At 38.8% G+C, this 23661-nt stretch overlaps 1 protein-coding gene across 4 annotated transcripts in view; it reads left to right on the top strand.

The window, feature by feature from the left end:
• The window catches only part of FBN2 (fibrillin 2), a 254563-nt gene that overhangs the window by 178526 nt on the left and 52376 nt on the right, over positions 1-23661 (top strand). For all 4 annotated transcript variants that reach the window (XM_084629192.1, XM_084629191.1, XM_084629190.1 and 1 more), the window contains exons 36-45: positions 922-1044; positions 5655-5816; positions 6976-7044; positions 7726-7851; positions 10573-10698; positions 12182-12334; positions 17425-17493; positions 18375-18500; positions 22969-23094; positions 23497-23622. In XM_084629192.1, coding sequence (XP_084485318.1) covers positions 922-1044; positions 5655-5816; positions 6976-7044; positions 7726-7851; positions 10573-10698; positions 12182-12334; positions 17425-17493; positions 18375-18500; positions 22969-23094; positions 23497-23622 — 1206 coding nt within the window. The remainder of the gene's footprint in view (positions 1-921; positions 1045-5654; positions 5817-6975; positions 7045-7725; positions 7852-10572; positions 10699-12181; positions 12335-17424; positions 17494-18374; positions 18501-22968; positions 23095-23496; positions 23623-23661) is intronic.

Here is a 23661-nt window from a genome sequence, read left to right as displayed (position 1 = left end):
TGCTACTAATATTAAGAGTAATATTTTGATGAGATCTATAATTAGAAAGAACTCGTACAACATTGTAATTTTTTTCAAACACTTTGGGACTTCCAGCATTTCCTTATTTACTCAGTACTAGAAATTATATAACCTAGTTTATCCAGTCTCCAGTTAACCAGGTTTCCTGGTTAATTAAAGCTGTATTATGTCCTCTGGCAGAAATTGGTACTATGCATTGCTTCCCCCATTGGACAAAGTGCTATACAGCAGAGGCCTGCAGCGGGACTGGGATCCTGCAGGACCTGCTTCCATAATAGTGGGAGTGGGTAAAATGTATTTTGTTGCAGAAGGGATTAGGTGGGCAAAAAAAAAAGACCAGTAATTTGCGGGAAAACACTTTAAAACTTTCAATACTTAAATTTAAGTGAGGTTTAGAAAGAGGTTTGATGTCTATTATACGGAGTTAAAGTATTTTTACATGGTTTAAGCAAGATTTGTTTTATTCTTTTAGTTGTAAAAATTGTGTCTGAATTCTATTTATATATTAACTGACCACTTTTGTTTTTTGTTTAGTAGCCTCAGGGAATCGGTCCCTCTTACGGGGTCTATGGTTTTTGCAGGTGGGAGTGGGATAAAAATGCAAGAAACAGTGTGGAAGTGGGAGAAACAGGATTGAAAAAACAGTCCCATGCAGAGCTCTACTATGTAGTGCTATACGTTATTTTGGTTAAATTAAGAAGTGGACAAAAGTAATGTTTCTATTAAATGTGTAAGTGTAGAAATTGTTCCTGAGTGTTTCTAGAAATGTCATTGCTTCAACTTCAGCTAAAAATAAGAGGTTTATCTTTCTCTCTCTCATTTGAATCATCCCCTCACATCGTTCCCCACATCGTTCTTCCATTAAATCAACAGATTACAAATGTAGCTTTCCCATTTTAGATATTGATGAGTGCGCTGATCCCATTAACTGTGTTAATGGTCTCTGTGTGAATACTCCTGGGAGGTATGAGTGTAACTGCCCACCAGATTTCCAGCTGAACCCAACTGGAGTAGGTTGTGTGGGTAAGTGAAAACTATTTCACGTAAGTATGAACAAGAGACCGCAGATCCAGAGGCCTCTTGTACTGATACTAGATCATTTGTAAAGATAGAGGGCCACATTTTGCCTTGTTTTGCATCCTGCTCAAAATCAATGAGGGCAGATTTTGGTCCAGAAAATCTGAATCTGTTACTGTCATGTTATATATCAAACCATGCTCCTAAATATAGATTTACCAGTTTTAAATACTGTAAACATTGTCCATTTTCTTAAAATACATTTTTTTGTATATACCAGAGTGTTTGTTATTTTCATTACTGATTCCATTTTCTGGATGGACCCATGTTTTTGATTTTAGTAATTGAGTTTTAAATCCAAGAGTTCTCATGGGGCTGATGTACACTTCCTCTGAAGTAGATTTTCAGGACTTGGCTCACTGGTGTGCTTAAACCTATATTGGAATTAGAACTGCATGTAGTAGCCATTTGGATTGAAACCAACCTGTGAAAGACACACTTCAGTGCAGTTTGTGTAATTCTCTCTGCTTTACTCTGGCTTAAAGTAAGCTTAAGTTTACTTGTCCCTTTGCAACATGATATAGAAAGATAGTCTTCTGATTACAATATTTACTGGAAGTCAAGCAGTTCAGGTGCTAGTGTAATGGGTGTCACAGACTTTTTGTGTGAACTTGGGCAAATCATTTAACCTTTCAGATTGGAAATGTCACCAAAGGCCTCTTCACTTTGCTTTCTGGGGATGTCTTGGGATTTTTTAAAAAAAATTTGTATCTATAGTAATTTTAAAAAATGATTATGTTTGCTATTGGTCTAAGTCAAATAAATAAAACCTGATTAAAACTTTTGTTAAAGAAATGTGAAATTCTGTCGGAATGGATTCTGCTGCTCAGCTCTTCCCTCGTTCTACTTTTCCCTGTAGAATTCAAAGGGGCTCACTGTCATTGCTCAGGGTACCAGGCCACCAGCAGAACAAGTTGGCAGCTCAGCTTATCCCAACCAATTTATTTTACAGTTTCAGGCTGTGATTTTCAAAGGTACCGAAGAAAGTTAGGTACCCAACTCCCTTTGAATTTCTGTCAGATTTGGTTGCCTGACTCCACTAGTTTATTTTGAAAATCCCAGACTCAATTTTTATTCATTTTTTGAGCTGTTGAAATCTAATTTCAGCATCTAGTTCCCCTTTCCATCTCGTGAGCAGAGGACTCACTAGAGCACTGAGAATCTAATCTTCTGGGTCCTCTGGTGCAGCACATTTCTACTAGGATACCTCTGGCCTTCCTCAGCCAGAGGCTTCTGTCAGGCAGCTTTTCAGAAGCTTCTGAGGGTGAGTCCTGCCCTGCCAGTTGCCAGCTGACCCTCAATCTGCCAGAACACGGGGCTTTCAGTTGGATCTGTGTTTTGGGGCTCAGCCCTCCTCTCGAACTACAGCTCTGGCATGGGGAACTTGAGTAAGAGCTCCAGGATTTATCCAGAAACATTTTCAAAGGGGAAGAGGACCTATACAGCCTGTTCAGGGGTAACTCCAGAGTCCCCCGTGCACCCCACCACCTAAAAAACCCCAGAAGCCAACACCCCCGACTGAATAGCTAACTTGTAACTTTAAAGAGCAAATGGGAGAAAAGTCAAAGTTTTTAAATCTTTTTCATTCCCACTCTGAGGAACCGTTTGCTGAGTCTTTTCTCCTGCACAAAGACCTTTTCACAGTATTTTCTGTCAGACTCACTGCCTCTCACACAGCCTGCAGCATGTCTGGGTGTGCAGAGAAGAGAAGAAGCAACTCTGACTGCAGTCTGCTACTTCTTTGAAGCTCTGTCTCAGGCATCAGCAGACAGGGAATTGCACATATCCTCACTTTTCTGGTACAAGGGTTCCAACTCTCAGAGGCGGGAATGAATCTCTCCCTGACCTCCCTCAACAGTCTGGACTGCTGGTTATAGCGAAAAGAACACTCCAGGGAGTTTGTACCCAGACTAGAAGTACCTAAGAACTTAATTTCCTATGCAGCTGCACCTGTGTAGGATTACAGAAGGGTAAGTGAGAAATCCTTTTGCATGGGTAAAATTAGATCAGTGTGCTACTACGGGAAGCACTTTTTAAAACAAGGATAGCCCTTTGGTGTGGAGAAGCAATAGTTCATTAGAAATTCACTAATAATATAAAATCATCATCATCATCCTTCCTCATTTTCCTTCTCCAGCAGCTCTTCTCCTGGAGGATTAGCTATCTGATTCATACCATGAACTCTAAAGGTGGACACTCAGAGCTTTTCCACCTAAGTACTGTGATACTATAACCTGCAAGATAATACCCATAAACAGACCAAACAGAGGAAGAAGTTCTCAAAACTAAGGGAAAATATCTTCCTCTCCAAATAAAGTTGGATACAATGTTTCCCATGCTCTTGATCTTTGAGGACATCATAGGATCTGAATGGGAACTGGAGGATAAAACTAACGTTAAAGAAAACATAGAATTTTCATGAACTGTGGGAACTAGCGCAGATAGCAAAAATCAGTACAGGTCTAATCTCATCAGAAAAATACATTGTTCACCTTTCAGAAGGATTTTTTCCCCCAAAAGATCCCATAGACCATATGAGAGAGGGTACTCTACACAAATATTTTTAATTCTCACCTTTTGAATATAGTCAAAAAGATTCCCTGTAAGAAAGATTTACTTGGTGGCCACCAAATGGCTCATTAGTTTAAGGGTGTGATTCTCACCTTGGGTATGATAGGTCCAGGGTTCAAATTCTGGCCAAATCTTCACAGCAGTATATAGAATATTAATTCTTGGCAGTCAGTGTGATTTACAGAAAGAGCAATGTCCCCAGTCTCAGTGGCTACACAGAAGCTATCTGTATGCCTGAATACAGCAGAAAATCAACCCAAGTCATCACAGGAAGATGAGTCCAGAGGATGTGCTGCAACCTAACCCAATTTATATTCTGAACTCTTACATATACACACTGTGGAAGCAAGCCTTACAGGATGGGGAGTGTAACTGGAAGACAAATAACAGGAGTTATGGGACCAAGAAAAAGAAAGCGTCATCCTTCTTAAATGCACAGTTTGTGCTGTAAAATGTCTACAAATTGCCTCAAAGGATACCACTTTCCAGTTCTATTCAACAGCACCACCATTGGCGTGTCTGAACAAAAACCAGAAATGAGCCATAATTCAAAGCTCTTCTCAGAAGCAATGGAAATAATGTCTTTGACAGAAAAGAATCTTGTGTTTTGCAAGGCAATTCATGTGAAGGGTAATCTGAAACCAAAAATAAGAAAAAAAGAACCATGGTCATCCTGATAAATCCGCACTAATTTTTGGACTTGATAATGCCAGCCAAAGCACCTGGAGAAAAGATTAGACCAATTGAATCAGGGGCCCATTCTTCATCCTGAGATGCTGAGACCATCTTTGATTGAAATTTTATGCACTAAAAATGAAGTGTAATTCAACGGGAATTGTCTGTTAGGGAGATTGATACAGTTTTGGTATCTAGACAGGACTGAACCAGAAAATTCAATTTATTTAGACATCTGGGAAACTGTTCCATGAGACAGTCAAGACTTCATCTGCAAGGTCTCTAGCGGTAACACAAAGAGGAATAGTCTCGGCCTTATCAGAGAAAATTTGCTGAACAGTATTGTGATCCTCATACAATGCATTTACCAACTTCTATAAAGTGGATTTCTGTTTCTCCGTAGAGTAATCCTTTAGTGGTAAAGTGCATCAGGGGCCAATGCCCAAAAAATTATTTGAAATTACAAAACTTATATGAAGGGAATTTATATTTGTCTATTATTCTACTGAAATAATAAATAGTAATGATGATGATTGTTTGATTTCTTCCTTCCCTACTCTGATTCACTACTTGCTGTTTCCCCTTAGTGAAGAATGAGGGGAGAATCTACGCAGCAGAATGGAAAATTTTTTACCATAATTTTCTTTCTATTCCTTCCTAATTCTACCAACCCTAGTTGTTTTAATGGCCAAGCTATAGTTAGTAACAATTTTTTTTTAAAGTCTAAAGGAACACTACTAATACACAAAATTTCCTTAAAGTTAATTAATGCAGTTTCAGATTGTTGTCTTGCTGCCAATAACCAATTGTTGAAGAGTTTTGAAAGAGTTTGAAGCACTCTTCTGGTGGCTTGAGGTGAAGGGTAGGGTTGTGTCCTGTATTCCTGCCCTCAAGAGCAACACTGGCCCTCCTCTGAATTCTGCAGGGAAGAATCATTGCCATTCATGGAGCATAAAAGGGAGGAGCTACTAACAAAAAGAAAACTCCGGTAAGAAATTTTCCATTCCCCATATTAAAATACTGGGAATAGTAAAAGTGCTATACCAGTATATGCTGTGAATTTTGAAGACATGCAAACTGGTGTTTAAGAACCTTTAAGAAGAAGCAGCAGCTATATTGACCATCACCTTCATTACTCTTGATACCCCTGAATATTAATGTGCATTAGCTTTTTTACCTTACCAGTAACTCAGAAAGATACAGCAGCCAGGGCCTTCCATCCACTAGTAGCAAGCTTTAATATGATTGTTTGATTGTTCCTTCATCCAGGCTGGAAAGTGCAACTATAGCTGAATGTGTTTTACATGTAGATAATCGTGTTGGCAATTGTTACCTAAAATATGGACCCCGAGGGGATGGCAGCCTATCCTGCAACACTGAAATCGGCGTTGGAGTCAGTCGCTCCTCATGCTGCTGCTCTTTGGGGAAGGCCTGGGGAATCCCCTGTGAGACTTGTCCCCCTGTAAACAGCAGTAAGCATTTTTAAAAATTTTCTTACAAAAGGTGCTAATATGAAAAAGTACTTACAATAATTTAGTGTATGACAATAAACAGACTATTAAAATATCTGGCAAATTACTTCATAAGCTTATTCTCTAACAATCTTATTGTTGAAGAAGGTCTCCATCTTATTCTCAAAGGTGATGCATAGGCCATGGATCTCGGAATCAAGAGACCTGAGTTTTGTTCCCAGCTCTGCCACTGACTCGGTGCCTGTTCCTGCACCAGTGAGGTCAATGGGACCAGAATCAAGCCATCACTGGTGACCTTTGGCAAATCACTTCACTTTTCTGTGCCTCATTTTCCCTTGCAAAAATGGGAATAATGGATAAAATTTTCAGATGTTCCTAAGTAACTTTCACACTTAGGTGCTCTTAAAATTTTATCCATTAACTGCACTTTTGCAGGTGAGGAATACAGGTACTTACATCATGCTTCTTATCCAGAGAACTCCAAGTGCTTTATAAAAGTGAGCATCATTGAATAAAATTTTTCAAAAGTGCCTCAGTAATTTTGCCCAATGATACTTACCTTTGAAAGCACTCGAGGTTTTAGGTATGAATAGTGCAATGTAACTACTAAGCATTATTATTTTTATTATTTATTAAGTTATAATACTATACAGTCTAATTTTAACAAATACTCATCTCTGTTGTACAGTAGTAATAATTTCTAGGCCCTAGTTAAGATGGTAGCCACTTTCTACTGGGCATTACGCAAAGAAGACACAGTTCCTGCCTTAGAGGAGCTTACAGGTTAAGGCCTCGTATGCATGGTTACCAGTGTTATCTTAGACTTTCCAAGATGGAAGCCTATGCACTTCCTTGACTTTATACACTATGATTAGTCCAGTGAAGTCAATGGGACTATTTGTAGTGTGTATGTCATTGCAGGTCAGAGTGCTGTTAGGTTAAAACAAGTTAAACGACAAGGGGCAGGGATCGTGTTTGTGCACTATATTTGTACAGTGCCTAGCACAATGGGGTCCAGGTCCTTGACTGGAGCTTCTTGGTGTTACTGTAATGCAAATAAAAAATAATTATGGCATTTAAAATACCATTGAAATTATAAATTATCCTTAATACCAGTGTTTTATTCTACAAATAAGTAATAACCCTTTTTTTCCTCTAGCGGAATATAATACTCTGTGTCCAGGGGGTGAAGGATTCAGACCAAATCCCATCACTATTATCTTAGAAGGTGAGTTCATCCTGAATAATGGCTGTTATGGTTGCAACTTGACAAAAGGTGACGTTTTCAAAAGTTTTCACAATAGGAGGATCATTGATGAAGTGTTCACATTCATTGAATCGGAAAACCACTTATTAACATGAATAATACTAGAGTGGCAAATTCAAACTGGTGCTTGTGTGAGCAGTTACCCAATAAGGATACTCAAAACCCATTTGAGTAAGTAAATTTGGTGTTTTATAGGTGAAACAGATTTACATATATTTTGTCCACCTCATTTATTATACAGGCCTTCAACATTTGCCCCCCAAAGCAAAAGACAACCTAACAAAAAATATAGTTTAATCAATAGAAGGTTAATGTTGCTGCAAACATCTATCATAGAGTGAAAGCCTGGTCCAAGTGAATTTCTCATGCACTTTCAGCATGCAGAAATGAAGTGTTAGATAACAAACTCCCATAATCAATCATGGAAGCTGAACTCCTTATGTTCATCATGTTGAAAATTTGCTACAGAATATGTGGGATAATCACATTCCCTCTTCCCTTTGATAATAAAGTACAGATTTAGAAGGAAAAAACCCCAGTGAAGATTAACAGTTACTAGCTGGTAACATTCCAATGGGATGGTTAAGATCTCTTGTTCCTTTACATTTCAGAGTGAGAATATGGCCTTTTCTCTCTTTACAGATATCGATGAATGCCAGGAGTTGCCAGGTCTCTGTCAAGGTGGAAACTGCATCAATACTTTTGGCAGCTTCCAGTGTGAATGTCCTCAAGGCTACTACCTCAGTGAAGAAACACGGATCTGTGAAGGTGAAATTCTGCAGTATCTTGTCCCACACCAATACACACGTTTGCAAATATTTTGGTCTTTCAGAGTTTTTCTCCGGATGCAGAAAATTTCATGCATAGAGAGTAGTTGATTGCAGATTCATTTTCCATACAGAGTGTAATGGTAATCTTCATAGCTATTATGATTCCCTAATATATTGCCTCTCTCGTTTGTAAATACAAACATACGTTTGTGGTACTGACACTAACAAAGAAAACGTGTGTGCAACTTCACAAGCTTCACCTTGTGATGTTTCCTCGTATTTCTGTCAAGTGGGAATGTTTGGGGGGATTCATGTTAGGGTTGATCTAAGAACTGGAAACTCCTCAGAGCCTGCTGTTATCCCATCTAGACCCTGTGTGATGATCCCTTGCTCCCCTTCATCCTTAGATCCATTACCCCTCTCCTGCAGATAGTAGGAGGTGTACAGGAGTAAGACTCCTTCTGAGTAAGTGCATCAAACCTAGACAAATCTTATGAGGCATATTGTAGGTTCCCCTAACCCCATCCCCATAAGCTGTGTAGGGAGCTTGTCAGGCCCCATCAGCCTCTCTAGCCCTTAAGAGTCTCTTAGCCTACCTCCCCTCCAGAAACCTTATGTGGCTTATCTCAGGCCCTCTACCTCCATGGTGACTTTTTGTAGTAACCCCCCTCATCCCTCATTTGGGGGTTGGACTAGATGACCTCCTGAGGTCCCTTCTAACCCTGATATTCTATGATCCCAAATCCACCTCCTACCTCTGCAAATACTAGGAATCCCATTCATTCTGACAAGTCTAAACAGGATAGTTATTCCTTGCCCAACTACGATATTTAGGTTTTTAAGGCTTATTAAAGCCTATTTATGCTTATCGAGTGTGGTGGATCCCTGCGGTTGAGGGAGTTTTTAGGGCCTTAACAAGATGCCTAAGGCTTGCAAGGGGATGGGATGTCTCGAGCATGTGTCCCAAAGTTTTCAGGGTGCTGGTGGGCATTAAGACTTAGAAAGGGGCTCCAGACTACATTCTTAAGTCTATAGGAAGGGTGAAATATCAATAGTTCTATTGCCTTATTGCCCCCCCACCCGCTGCCACATAATCCTGTGTTCATCTGTTCCTATGCTCCCTTTAATTTTCTGTCCCTACTCCCCACTCTGCCAACACCCTTCATGTCTCCCTTCTACATTGCCCTCTGCTCTGCTGCTTCAGTGTCCCTCTAGTCTCCTCCCAAGCCCCACACTTGCATCGCCAGTGCACTTCCTAAAAAGTGCACAATGGGAAGAGGTGAGGTGTGGAAATAGTGGTCTAGCAGGGGCTTGTGAGGGCAACATAGCAAGGAACATTCCTCCCTTGAGTATATGAATCCAGTAAACTTTTAATTGTCTCCCATTTTCTATTCTCAAGCCTGGCTGTGGTGGAAATAAATACATTTTAGAAGAATAGTTTAGCTAGTGACAACCTTTTAAAATATATCTTATTTTATGTACAATTTGTCTGATTAACTTCAATGGTATTAGACAAATTTTCCCTCAGGATTGGCTTACATTTTGAGGTCTGTCTTTGCATGGAAAAGGGACAGAGACTTATTGTTGTTTTGAAATCAGTGCTTAGGTCTCTGCAATCATTTGCTGGCATACTTTAAACTCATTGGAGCCATTCTGATGTTAGTATTTAAATGTTAATAAGTTGGCAAATGAGAGTTTAAGTAACTAAACTTTGTTCTTTTGTAGTAGATCTCAGCTAGGTAAATTCAGTAAACTACGTTTTATTTCTCCCCTTCTTTGGTTTTTTGGGCAGATTTTTTGCTACCAAGTTTCAAGAATGTTAAAAGAATTTTTAACTGTCATGATCACTTCTGTTTTAGGATGTCATAAATAAGTTACCGCTTCTTCAAATCATTTCAAATTTGTTCGGAAAAATCCTACTACAACTTCTGACCAGCCTACCAATTCTGAGGCCAGCATTCCTTTATTCATTGCGTTTAGGTGAAGAGTGAAAGCAAAATTGGGTTTGTAATGGAAGCTCTTATTTCAGACGTAGCTATGGAGTATGCTACGCTGGTTACACACCACAAAGAAAGATAAGACCTATATCTTAATGAGGTTACAATATCAATGTAGCTGTAATGTGATAATGGAGGGTTACACACAATAGGGAAAAAGATAGGGTGAGGAAGGACAAGGGTTACAGCAACAAGATTATGTAGTTATTCAGCATATGCATGTGCATTTCTAAAAATGTGTTTTGAATAGATATTGATTTTCTCCTTTTAGCCACCACAGTAGAAGTGAATCTGAAGGAGGGATTTGAATGAAGAGAGAGTTATGGGTTGGTGGACCACAGTAAGGAGTTAATTCCTTACATGAGGGGTGGCATGGAAGCATGGTACTGAAATGCCTCTGGAAGTGGCAGGCAAATGAAATACTAAGGCTCACATCATTAGTGGAGTAGATGGGACAGGAAGTGACTCAGCTTCAACAAATCTTGAATTCTTGACAAGTGCTGTCTTCCACTTCAGGGATTGGAGGAAATCAAACATACAGGAGAAAAATAATACATTTCAGCTGCTGCTACAAAAGCCTGTTTAAATCAAAGCTGAGCAGTTTGCTGAGCTTCTTTGTTATGTTGGAGTAGTTTAATATGGACTTATTCCTTATAATTATTTAATTGGGGTTGTTCCTCTTGTCTCTTTGTGAACTGTACTTTTTCATTTGTTCTCTCTAGATATTGATGAGTGTGTTGCACATCCTGGTGTCTGTGGCCCTGGGACCTGCTACAACACGCTAGGGAACTACACCTGCATCTGTCCTCCAGAATACATGCAGGTGAATCGAGGACACAATTGCATGGGTATGTAAAACTTGTTTACCTGACATGCTGTAGTGATCAGAGCTGTTTTAGACCTCATCTGGCTGCTTAAAATCTTCCCTGCAAGAAGGCTGACTTTGAAATCTTAGACGTTTATAGCTTCCTTTAAGTGCCTTATCAGAACATAAACTTAAATGATTGCAACTGCAATGCTTAAAAGCTCTTGAGACGATATCACCTTTTCTAACCTTTATTGCAAAACTGCCACGTCAGATATCCATGAAAGAGTGTGGTGTTGTGTTCTCTAACAGAAGTCAGAGCTTTTCATTTTCACACATAATTTTTTGTATGTATATTTGGCTTCCAGCTGGTGAGTCTGCTAGAAAATGGGTCTTAAGAACAGCTATTTTTTTTTAAGTTTCTTTGCAATTTTTCTCTTTTCTAAGGCATCTGTGACCGAATGGAGATGGAACTGTATCATCTTGAGCAAATACACTCATCTAAAGTAATAGGGAGACAAAGTATAATTTAATTAAGGTGATTTAATCTGTAGGAAAAGTTTTTTTTTAATGTATGCTGCTTGCACTCTCAGGGTCACTCTGAGTCAGAATTCATGAGTCACAGTGGCTAGGTCAATAGTTGAAGGGATTTGACTTTTGGCTGAACTACTTTGTTGGTTACTGCAATGGGCCAGCTTTTTCTGGTGCACCCCCTCATGTCCTAGGGTCACCCTAAGGCAGCCTGCCTTAGTTTCCCCTTTTGGAATGTTCAAAAAAAACTTCTCATAGGTTTTTTCTTGGTCAAAAATGCCCCTCTTTGGGGACTGGGTTTATTAATATAAAATTTTACTGTAGAGGCTGCATGGTGAGCTTCATGGTCTGCAGAGAAAGTGACAAATAATTATCTTGTCTTGGACCCACCCACCGTCAACCTAGGCTTGATTTACCATGAAGGCAATGGAGCCTTCTGAACCGGTTTCGTACCGGACGTGGAATTTGTGCTGCAGCAGAATTTCAGTGGCATTTTAGAGACAGTCCACTATGTCAATGTGGGCAGCCACAAACTATGACACACACATAGTTGAGGACTGCACAATGACTCAACTTCCTGGAGGTCTTCATGCTTTGAACCTCATTGATAAGAACACTGTGGCTTGGCTTGACTGGATTGCATATTCCAAATAAATATAAACAAACTAAAACTCAAAATCCCAAATCAAGTCAATTCATAAGCCCACCCAACACAAGGTTTCTCTTTCTCCTCCCAGGCCTCCATGCCTGGGGCAACTCCCTTGGTCTTGGGTCTTCCCTGAAGGAGCCTTTCCTCACTCCTGGAGGGACTACCACAGATTCCTGAACTTCTCCATTCATTGCAGTCACCTGCTGCCCTTTATAGGGAATTGTCTGATTCAACTCAAGTATACTTCGTTCTGTAATCAGGGTTGGCTGGCCCCAGTCCTCCAGCCCTTAAGGGGAGAACCACCCTGTTGCAGTTACCTTGTAACTCTGAGTGTTTTACCATGTAGATATGAGAAAGAGCTTTTGCTATAGAAGCTACAATGGAACCTCCTGTGAGAATGAACTGCCCTTCAATGTGACCAAGAGGATGTGCTGCTGCACATACAATGTTGGAAAAGCCTGGAACAAGCCTTGTGAGCCATGTCCAACCCCAGGAACAGGTAAGACTTCCCCTAACAATCCTGTTACATTAACTTCCACATCATCTTAGTTCCCTCTCTGTATCAGTTAGTGTGAGTTTCAGTTAAGATTATGCCATTGTCCAAAGGGAATGCAGAGTGATGCTATTCATGTTAGCTGCCAGCAACAATACTTAATCTTCATGGGCTAGACTTGAGTTCAGGCATCTGCCATCATGATCCCAGGAACAGGGTGGCCATGGTTGAAAGTCTGACATGGTACAGTAATGGTGTTGGCACAAAGCAGCTGCAACCTCCTCTCTGACCTAAAGACAGTCAGTGTTGCCCAAATATTGAGCAGTGGTGGATGTGGCCAAGAGAGCTGGGTGATATGACAACTCCGTTCATCCTGGCTGAAGCCTCTTCCAGGGAGGTGCCTAGAGAGCTCATGACATGAATTAAAGATGTTCCTGTTGGCTGCAGGTGGGAGTGAGGGCAGGCAGCAACACCAGTATCTGACCTTCCTTGGGTGAGTTGTCCCCAAGGGAGTAGGAAGGTGTTGATTGCATCCCCCATCATTGGCAGAATGAATCTGGCCTGGGGGCTACAAGGACCACACAAGTTTTTGTTTTAGGTAGAATGGAGCACACTGCTGTGAATTTGTTAATTTTGGATCAGTTGCGTTCTTAATAATTGCCAAAGCACTCAGAGCCTTGTGTAGGCGCTTTTATGGACATAAATCTAATTATAATTGAAATTAAAATATGTGTCTATAACAAATTGTAATATAAAAAGCCACAAGGTACATGCCAAAAGGAATGTCATGAGCAGTGCCTTTTTTCCATGCATGTACGCTGCCATGTAGACAGCTGCAGAATTCTCACTTGTAAAGCTGCTGCCTAAATTGCCACCCAGAAGGCTTGGAAGAGAGATACGGTCATGCAGTGACTGAGGTGGCCCAAGATGTAGATAATACGGTGATTTCTGGAAGAGGTGCTGCAAGAGCAGAGCCCCTACTCCAGTGGAGTAGCTGAGCTCAGCAATGCTGGCACCTCCTCTAGCTGTGGAACTGCTAGACAGATCTGCTATAGACTGCTAGTCTAGATATATATATCATAGACTGCTAGTCCAGATATAGACTGCTAGACTGTGAGGGACATTCTCTTGTAGACTGTTAAAATAGTGGCAGGGCAAGTTTGCTGTGGGGCTGGGCGTGCTGTCTCCTCTCCTGTCTAACTTAGAGACTCTGCAGCTGGGAGTGTGCCACCCCTATGGTATTCCTGTCTCCACCAGAGCACAGGCTCAGCTCTGGCAGAGTTTAGGAACTCCATAATGCAAGCTCCTCCACCTGCTTGGTTTTCACTTTAACAGTTTGTTGAGTGCAACCCACTTCTCAGGCATTCACCCACCATCCCAGACCTGACAGTCTGTAAACTCCCTCTCCCTGTCAGCTGCTGTTACATGTTCCCCTTGGAAGGAGAGGAGCTCAGAGCCAGCTTGTGGTCACAAGCTGAACAGTGAGACTTCTGTGAATGGGAGAGAGGGTAGTGGGGTGGAGGGCTCTCTGCTATGCAGAGCCTTACCACGTAATTCTGGGAGCTGCATAACCTATGTCTAATGTGCATGAACAAGGGGCCTTGGTCATTTGTCTGCTTTGTGTATTATCTGATGTTATTTTCTCAGCACCCTGCAAAACTAGTAATCAAATAGAAAGACCATAGTGCATTTGTCAACATGATAAATTCCCACCAGAATACCTTTTTCATCCCAGTGTATGGGATTTCAGGAAAAGTGCAGTTGAATGTTTTTTGCATCCCATGTTTTTCTGAAGCTCAAAATGAGGAAGGAACGACTTCCTGGATTACAACACCAGCAGGAAAATCATCAAACCTATAGTAATTCGTGGAATGCATAAACAAACACCGACATTCAACAATCGAGCAGAGGTCTCATAATGTATTGGGATAAAAATAATCACTTGTATAGCAAAAGACGCCTTTTATTATGTCATTGGTTTTGCCCCTAAATCAGTGATACTCAATCTGCAGTTGTAGTGCTGCATGCATCTTTAGTGGAGTCCATATAACTGAAGTGGTCTTTTTGTTTGCCTTGTCTACCACATGGCGAAGGACAGAATGATACCCAAATGGATCAGAACCGCTTGGGACACCCTGTCCTACAAGCAGCCAGGAAGGAGCAAAAGGGGACCGAAAGGAGAAACGCTTTCCTTCCTTCCTTCCTTTCTGTAAGCAGGAGTATGAAGAATGAAGAGAAGAACTCTTCTTCTAGCAACCAAATGTGCGAAATGAAAGCAAGCATGAGAGATGAAATACTGTGTTACAGTCGCAGAAAACAACTGCAATAAGATCATGATAAAAATATAGTTTCACAGTGTCAGGATCGCATACATAGAGTATATATGGCTGTGTGGACACCATTGAACAAGAAAGTGTCTCTGTAGCTGTTCTTAAATGCTCTTTAAAACCTCTCTGCCTGGGCAATTCTGCAAATAGTTACAGAGTTAAAATATCTCTGTTTCAGGACTTTGCCTGGTTGGCTTTTCTCCTTTAGATGTTTTTGCCGCAGTTCAAGACATTTCTGAACCTCTAATTCCACTAAGGAAGGAGTTTGTGTGGGGGGGTATCAAACACAAATTCCAGTTGTAAATGGTTGAATAGCTACAGTTATTCTGAGATAATGAGTATGTTCTGAAATCTGGGTGTAGGCTGCACATCACAGAAGCAGAGGTTATGGTGCATTGACCGTAACCAGCTTGCTGGCTTCAGCCCAGTAACTCATTAAAAGTGTTGTTATGGTTTGATGAGAACTATATTGTTCCTCTCAATGAGCTCAGCCTTTACATCTTCTCTTTCTGAATAACTCTTATTTTTTTGTTTGTTTGACAGCTAGTTTCACTCTCTCATGTATTTGAGTAACAAAGATTATATAGTTTAATGTTGCACATGCATGTGAATCACATCCATTAACATTAGACAGGCCTCTAACCTTCAAAAATAAGTGCTCTTGTAAGTTTTTACCCTCTCCGCCACTTCTCATTTATGACCAAATTGTATCTGATTAGTTGGCTCATCATTTGAGGTATAAGTAAATCATGAGGGACTAGTTACTGTTAACTCTTGCTGTCAGTTTTACTTGATCTTACTGTCTTTATGAAATGTAATGTAGTAATAAATTTAGTATATGGTATTTGAAAATTACATACAAAAATCTAAATTTAAAAATGTTAAGGTTGCAAAGTCAAGCAATCAAAAGTTAGGAAATGCCAAAATTAAGGTTGCCTTTGCATATGCATTGCAAAAGTCTTTAACTATCCAATCACATACTATTTTTTCCTGCATTATGCCTGCTCTTGCCCTGTGCACACACAATGCTTCCAGAGGCCCCCTAACAATCTATTAATTGTTTTCACTTTCAGATAGCTGGTCACCAGCAAAACATTTAGAAAAGCCAATTTCAGCTGAAAGCTTAGGGCCAAATTAAGATTCCAAAAGGAGTTAACATGGCTGCCCCTGGGGCAGCCTCGATTTGTCCCAAAGTTTTCAGATGAAATTGGCTTTTCTAAATGTTTTGCTGATGATCAATTATCTGAAAGTGAAAATAATAAAATTTAAGGCCACAAGGGGACCACTGTTAGGCTTCTTGTATAGCCCAGGCCGTTGAATATCATCCAGTGACTTCTGTATGAAACCCCAAAACTTGTGATTGAACTTGAACATGGTAAAAATTTGAAAAGCATTGACATGACTGAGTCAATAGTACTAAGGCTTCTCAGTGCGTAAATGAGCGTACATGACTTAGGTGCTATTGCAAATTTAACCCTTTGTCTTTTAGAAACATACTACTTCTTGATTTAATGACTCCCAAGTGATGGAGAGTCCACCACATCCCATGGAAGGTTGTACTAATGGTTAATCAGCCTTAACTGCTGAAAATTATGCCTTATTTTCCCATAATGTTAGTAGAATGGAAACTTAACACCAGAAACTATAAATCAGTTTTCATTTTAATGCTGATGTAATGACTGAAAGAAAAGCGTAGTAACATTTCAAAATTAAGTGTCAAATTTTGCCCTTAAATACATCAGGAAATGAATAGGAACTGTATGTTCACATCCCCAGGGCAGAATTCGGCGGTAACTATTCAGACAGTAAAGTTATTTTGTCCCAGCTCCGCTATTTCACTGCAAGATGCACGAGGCTACCAGTATCAGTGTTTTACAGATTTGACATAGTGAGAGAGGCTTCTTGTTGTGCAAAACTACGCATGTTGATCAAAATGGGTCCATTTTTCCCTTTTAAAAGTTCACCATGTATTGTGAAGGTTTTCTTATGAACATTGCTGTGCTGGTAAAGTCTTATTGACTCAGAGGGTTAATAAGAAATATTTTACTAACAGAGGAGGTATGCTGTCACACCCTGCACTAATTGATTCCATTAAATGCTGGAAAAAAGCTTACTTACAAGTAACTGAATTAATCTAAATATATTGCCACTGCAGTTCCACACTGTAGGATTTACATGCCTAGCCCTGAAAGCCATGGCTCAACAGATAATAGTAAAAGCCATTAGGGTTATCTACATCCCTCATCCTCAAGATGCCCTGGAAGAGAGGGAGTAGTAGTCCCCTATCTCTCCCTGAGTTCCTTGCCATTTAAATTACAAAAATCTCTGAAGAGGAAAGGAGAATAGGAGAGACCAGTGTGGAGTGTTGGCCAGAGTTAATGTAGTCAATGAAAACTAGTTACTGTTAAGTTACCTTCAGTTTCCCTAGTAAAATTGCCTCTGTAGATCCTCAACTGTAGGAGATTAGAAAGTAGTAACAAATCTCAAGAAGTAGGCTGAGGAGTGCTACTTAAACAGAAAATGAAGGCCTGCTCTCCCAAACTCAACATCTGATATAGCTTCAAATGGAGCAAATAATGATATATAGAAGTGTGAATGAATTTCTGAGTGGTAGCTGCACTTATTGGCAAATTTGCTTTTAAATTTTACTTAGAAAAGCCGCAGTAGAATTGACTGGAAGTGCTCTTGGAAAGCTGAGGAAACTTAAAAAATAATTATTGAGGGACTTATACATATTCTTTACAAATGCATAATTTATTTCATGTTTAGCGGAATTTAAGACCATATGTGGGAATATTCCTGGCTTCACCTTTGACATCCATACTGGCAAAGCTGTTGGTAAGTTTTACTAAATGTATTTTCAACAAGTAATGTTTTGCCGCATAGTGTGTCATAGCAATATAATAATACTGCTATGAACTCTGTATACCAACTGTATGTAATAAAACTCTTAATTCCATCATGGAGTTCTGGTGACATCATGAATTGCAAGAGTATGTGGTTTGTTCAGGTCACTAGAACTCATGTTTACTTGGATTTGTAATTAATGTAATTTTAATATAACAGTTGTATGAAAAATTCTCCCTTCCTGCAACTGGCATTTTACATGCTTTCCTCTCTCCCTTTGGAGCTGTATAACCTTCTGCATTTCTCTGCTACATCCTGACAATTTCAGAAAAGTGCAGTAAGTTTAGAATAAGATTTTTATTATATATCTCAGTTTTTATTAAGTATTTTTCTAGTGCCATGTCTTCTTATACTGCTATCATTTCCTTTCCCTCTCCATCCCAGTATATGGTTACAACTGATACACTTTAAAAGAATAATTACCTATAAGAAACTTCCCTCTTGAGTTTCTTTGGGACTTTTCTGCATTCATAACACTTTATATACTGGAAACAGATATTTAATGTTCAGTGTTATCCCATTCCCGTATCTCTTTTCTTCCTTTTTCCAGCTTCCTAACTGATTGATTTAAATCTATAATCCAAATCTTGAGCTTCTTTATTGAATATCATATAATTTATTTGCCCCATCATTCACAACAGCAGCATGTTTAGGGTTTTTTCTACACACACACACACACACACAATTTTTAATACATATATAATATATATTAAATGATGCTGAATAGCTGCAAGCAGAGTGAAATATAGAGAATCCATGGGGTACATCAAGCCATACAATACTCTGTGTGACTAATGCATATTCACTTTCAGATATTGATGAATGTAAGGAGATCCCAGGAATCTGTGCAAATGGTGTTTGCATTAACCAGATTGGCAGTTTCCGCTGTGAATGTCCCACAGGATTCAGCTACAATGACCTACTCTTGGTCTGTGAAGGTGATTTGAATGACAGTTTTTTTCTGTTTTGTCCCCACAAGCATGCTTATTGTAAAGGAGAGCATCAGGGCATAATTCCAATGCTCTTATACCTTAGGAGGAACAAGTTGTGGGTATTCTTTCAATGGTTATCTCATAATGACCATAGGAGGCACTTGTCTTTAAAAAACAAATGTATGTGCTAGCCAGTTTTTGACCGTTTTTGTTACATTGGTTTTCACGAAACCTGCTAAGTCTTAAACATGTTTCCTTAACAGTCACTTCTCCTTTCTAGGCCAGGCATTGTTTTGTTTTCTTATTTACCTTTGTGAGTGAATTTAGCACTCCTGAATGTGAGAAATAACAGCACTGTCTTGAACATCACGCTTTTGCCAATGCATCTCATTTTTGATCTACTCTTCCAGTACTCTCCTAGGCAAAGACGTATTAGTCATATCCAGTTGTGCAATGTTGTTATGACAATAAAACATGGGAATTAAAATTAGATCACTGTCATAATTTTCACTTGTGCCCTAACCTTGGATTTGAATTCAAGTCTGGAGGTGAAATCCTGCCTCTGTGGGAATTTTGCCATAGGCTTCAGAGGAGTCAAGGTTTCACCCCATAAGATTAGAATACTAACACACTGCATCACTTTCCTAGTGTTTTAATTAAATTATTATTTTGTTAATTATATAAAGTTACATAGGTATATTTATGTACCCAGATATTAATTTTATTTATTTATTTATCTACACAGACTTTTACAGTTCCACTGTCAGCACAATGCAGAGGGGTATTAATTTAGATGGAATATACAGCCCCAAAGAGTCAAAGATGGTAACTTGGTTGTGGAAACTGCTTAATGTTAAAATGTTTTAAACAAGGTTTAGGGTTTGGTACACAGAGACCGTAGACTGCTTAGTTCGATAGCAAACACATAGGTCAGAACATGTCTCAGGATTAGGATGAAGAAAATCTGGGGTCTGAAGTGATGGGAGAGAGAGCGGGGCAGCCATGATGGGGCATCCTTCGCCTTCTCTTGTCTTTTCATCAGCCAGTGTCACAGTAACCCACTTTTGTCCCCCATCTATTTTTTTTTTAAAGGATCCATCCCCTCATTATTTTGTTTACCAGTTAGGCCTAATTTATAACACATCAGTTTTGCTTCATTGATTTCCAGTTCCAGGCTTTTTTTGTTTACCGAGCATGATTTTAACACATTCCTTGAGTTATATCGGTAGGTCTTTTTGTTTGCTTTTGTACCTTTTTCATCATAGGTTTTGTTGTTTATAGGTTGTTGTGACATTTTATGAACTTTCATTTACTTTACAATTGAGCTCACAATTAGGGCAAATTTGCAGACCAAATTATTGCAACATAATCCCTTTTTTATGAACCAGTTCCACATCAGGTCAGACTTCAGTTCATAAAATTTCAATTATAAACAAGAATCTGATTTTACTTTGAGCATATACAGGGGAGAAAAGGCACTTGGTTATATTTTAAATTGCAAATATTGCATTTTTTTATTTTAAAACTGGAATTTACACATTTTACTTAATTAAATATTACAAAAAATTACAGTAAAACCTTTCAGATATTAACAAAGCTAAAAACTTGCAACTTTATAGCTAAAACAAAACTTAGATCTGGTGCTGTTATATGTTTTAAGATGTTTAAAAACAAACTGGCTTTTATTACTTTTTTGGCTGTATGCCCAGAATGGGTTAAGATGGAAAAAACTTTCTTTCCTTTTCCTCCCCCGATTACACAGTTAAAACTATTTAAAGCTGCACATTTACACAACTGTAAAAAATTTAATGCACGAGTGGTTAAACTTGCTTATTTGGGGAAAAACTTTACCCTGATGGCATGTTTACCTAAGTATGTTGCCTTTTTTAAAAAGAAGCAACAAAATGATGTCTTTGGAACTGCTTTTGCATTCATGAGCCTTTTGCAATGCCCAAGAGTGGTAAAAATTTGCAGGCATTTTTAGACTATGACAGACCCTGCCCACCTGCTTCATCAACATTTGTGAGGACAACATGGTCATTGTGGCTAGTTACCCCAATAAGGGGATCTAACCTGTAAACACTAGCATCGTCCTATCTTACATGCACAAAACATCAATAATAATTACTGACATTAAAAACTAAACAGGAAAAATAATTGCAAAACCCAAAACAATCACAAGAAGGTTTGGTTCTGCAAAACTCCGTGTTTTGAGGGGCTTCTTGAAATTTAATTCACAGTCAGTGCAGTAGCAGCGCTGAATTAAGCTGGCATTCTGCTAACAGGAGGGTTACCCAAGATGTACTTTTAGTAAAAATTGCTACACTACAACTACACTTCATTTTTGCCTCTTTTAAAAAATGCCTTTACATTAAACCTTTGAAGTTTTTACCATTTACAAAAACTACAACCCCTAAATTAAAAGAAAAAGGGAAAACAAAACAAAGCACTTGTAAAAAGGTTAAAAAATGAAGTGCTATAAAACAATTGAATAACCCTTTAAAAAAAAAACAAGATTAAAAGCATGCAAAGCAAACTGTTAAATTACATTCTGATACTACTGGGGTTTTCCTCTAGTTTAAGGCTGATTTTTTTAAACACATTTTTGACAATTTAAGTTGTTATACTGTAAAAATATGGCTTTTATCCAAAATTGGCAAACCTTTTTCTTTCCCTGCTGCCTCACGTTTTGTACACCCTTTGCAATGTACACACACTTTCTCGTAAGGGTTTTTTAAATACACTGTTTAACTTCTGCATTGTGTCAAGAACTTACCAGTTTTTTTACACATTTTAAATTCCTAGTTTTGTTTATAAACCCTTGTTTTTTAAACCAACTTTAAAATAATTGTCTTTTTGCCAAGTTGCCAGCTTTTTGAGTATGTATTAACCCTTTAGACTCACACAGGGACATAAAATGTATTAATTTAGATGGAATCTATGGACCTAAAGAGTCAAAAGTGTTAACATGACTTTTAAACTGTTCAGCATTAAACAGTTTTTAAAAAGGTTAGGGTTTGGCATACTGACCTTAGTCTGCTTAGTACCATGGCAAACACACCATTAAAAATCATTTTAACCTTATCTTAAAGATACAGAAAAGACAGAAGAACAACTAAAGAAATGTAATGTGTTAAATAAGGCTTTTAGTTTATTAACACACTTTGGGATATTTTCCCTTTATCTGGAGAGAGTTTTTAGAAAGAAAAAAAACCCTTGTTTGACTGGGTTTTTTTAAGATGGCATTGAAGATGGTAATAACTGTCCTTTTGTGGGGAAAAGAGAAATATTTAGTTAAAATGGGCTGGACATGTTGTTGTTGCTATTGTTATTAAAGTCAGATTCCATTTCCTAAGAAGATAAAACAAGACAAATATACATGAAAGGGAAAGCGAAAAGAACAACAAAGAGAAAATGCAGCCACTGTCTACTGTGGTTGCCCTTCACAGTTTCACTTACAACCTTACCACTGGAAAAGCACAGGCACCACATATGGTCTTATCAGCCACTCCCTGACCTAGCAAACTTGTACCAGAACTGGGCTGCTTGGGGCACTGCTTTTTGCTGCTTCTCTATGGGCACAGACTTCAGTTGTGTTAAAAGATATACAGTCCTGACCAACTAAGCCAGTCTCCTATTAGACAAAAGGAACAAGGAGAGAGAGTGATGAAAGAGAAGCCATAAGGTATAGAAGGAAAAGGACTTTGGGGTGAGGGAGGGAGGACAGACAAAGGACAGACAGTCTCACATGCCAGATGCTGTTTGAGATTTAGCTGGAGGTTCGGTGTCATCTGGGTGTCTCTCTCTGGCCCGGGCTGATCAGGACATCTCTCAGGATTAGGTTGAATCCGATCTAAGGTCTCAGGAGATGGTGGGGATAGCAGCCATGATAATGAAGCTTGCTCCAGTTGCCAGTTTTTCTCCCAAAATCATTTTTTAAGGACCCAAAAAGGGATTGGTGGGTGGAATAGCCCATCCTACTTGATTTATTAGTTAGGCCTAATTTCAGTTGATTGATTTTCAGTTCTGCACTTTTTTTGTTTACCAATTTTTTACATAGGTACCCTGAGTTATATTAGTAGGCATTTTTGTTTGGACTAATATAGCCTTTTTTATTTGCTTTTGCACCTTATTTCATTAACATATGTTGTTATAGGTTATTGTAATATGTCTTGAATTTTTACTTTTTATAGTTAAGCTTACAGTTAGGGTAAATTTGTAGGCCCAATTATTGCAACAGGGCTTAGATCCATAAGGTCTGATTCTTTCCTAACCCTGGTTTTTCATTGTTGGAATTCTATTAACTTCAGTTCATTCTGTTGACTGGCTTACACTGGTGCAAGTGAAAGGAAATTCAGGATCAGAATCTCCATTCTCCATGTTATCCTTCCATGGCACTAAAAATATCTGTACTCTAGACCAAATAAATATATTGTGGCACTTGACATTTGAATTAGGATTCTTTATGTTTCAGATATTGATGAGTGTAGCAATGGAGACAATCTCTGTCAGCGAAACGCAGACTGTATCAACAGTCCTGGGAGTTACCGCTGTGAATGTGCTGCAGGTTTCAAACTTTCACCTAATGGTGCCTGTATTGGTAAGAAATCAGTTGATTCCACTGCTTTGCTTGAATCCATTTGTATCTATCACATTTACATGTTTCCTGTCGAGATGCAAGAGAAACTTTTTTTTTTTAGTTTGCTTTTCAAAACTATGTAAAAACTTTACGATCTAGCCATATTTCTCTGTTCATAATAAGAAGAAACTCTATGAGATTTTAAAACAAGTTTCTTGAGGTCAAGCTATTGCTAGAATATTTTTAAGACCTCAAAATGTATAGACAAAAGGAAAGTTCCTATAAAATCAGTTTTGTAATGATTCTGTTTTGGTTATGAATAATTCTGAGCATGATTTAAATAATTTACTAACTTTGTAAAAACATGTTTGTGAAAAATGAATGATAAAAATCTATGTCACGTGTTTTATATTTTTGTTGTAGATCGCAACGAATGTTTGGAAATTCCTAATGTTTGCAGTCATGGCATGTGTGTGGACATGCAAGGAGGTTACCAGTGCATCTGTCATAATGGTTTTAAGGCATCCCAAGACCAAACCATGTGCATGGGTATGGAAGGGATATGCTTTGAGTTCTAGACAATGGAAT

This window comes from Lepidochelys olivacea (assembly GCF_965140295.1).
Source record: "Lepidochelys olivacea isolate rLepOli2 genome assembly, chromosome: 5".
NCBI classification, from domain to species: Eukaryota; Metazoa; Chordata; order Testudines; family Cheloniidae; genus Lepidochelys; species Lepidochelys olivacea.
This window is presented reverse-complemented; position numbering and strand designations above follow the sequence as displayed.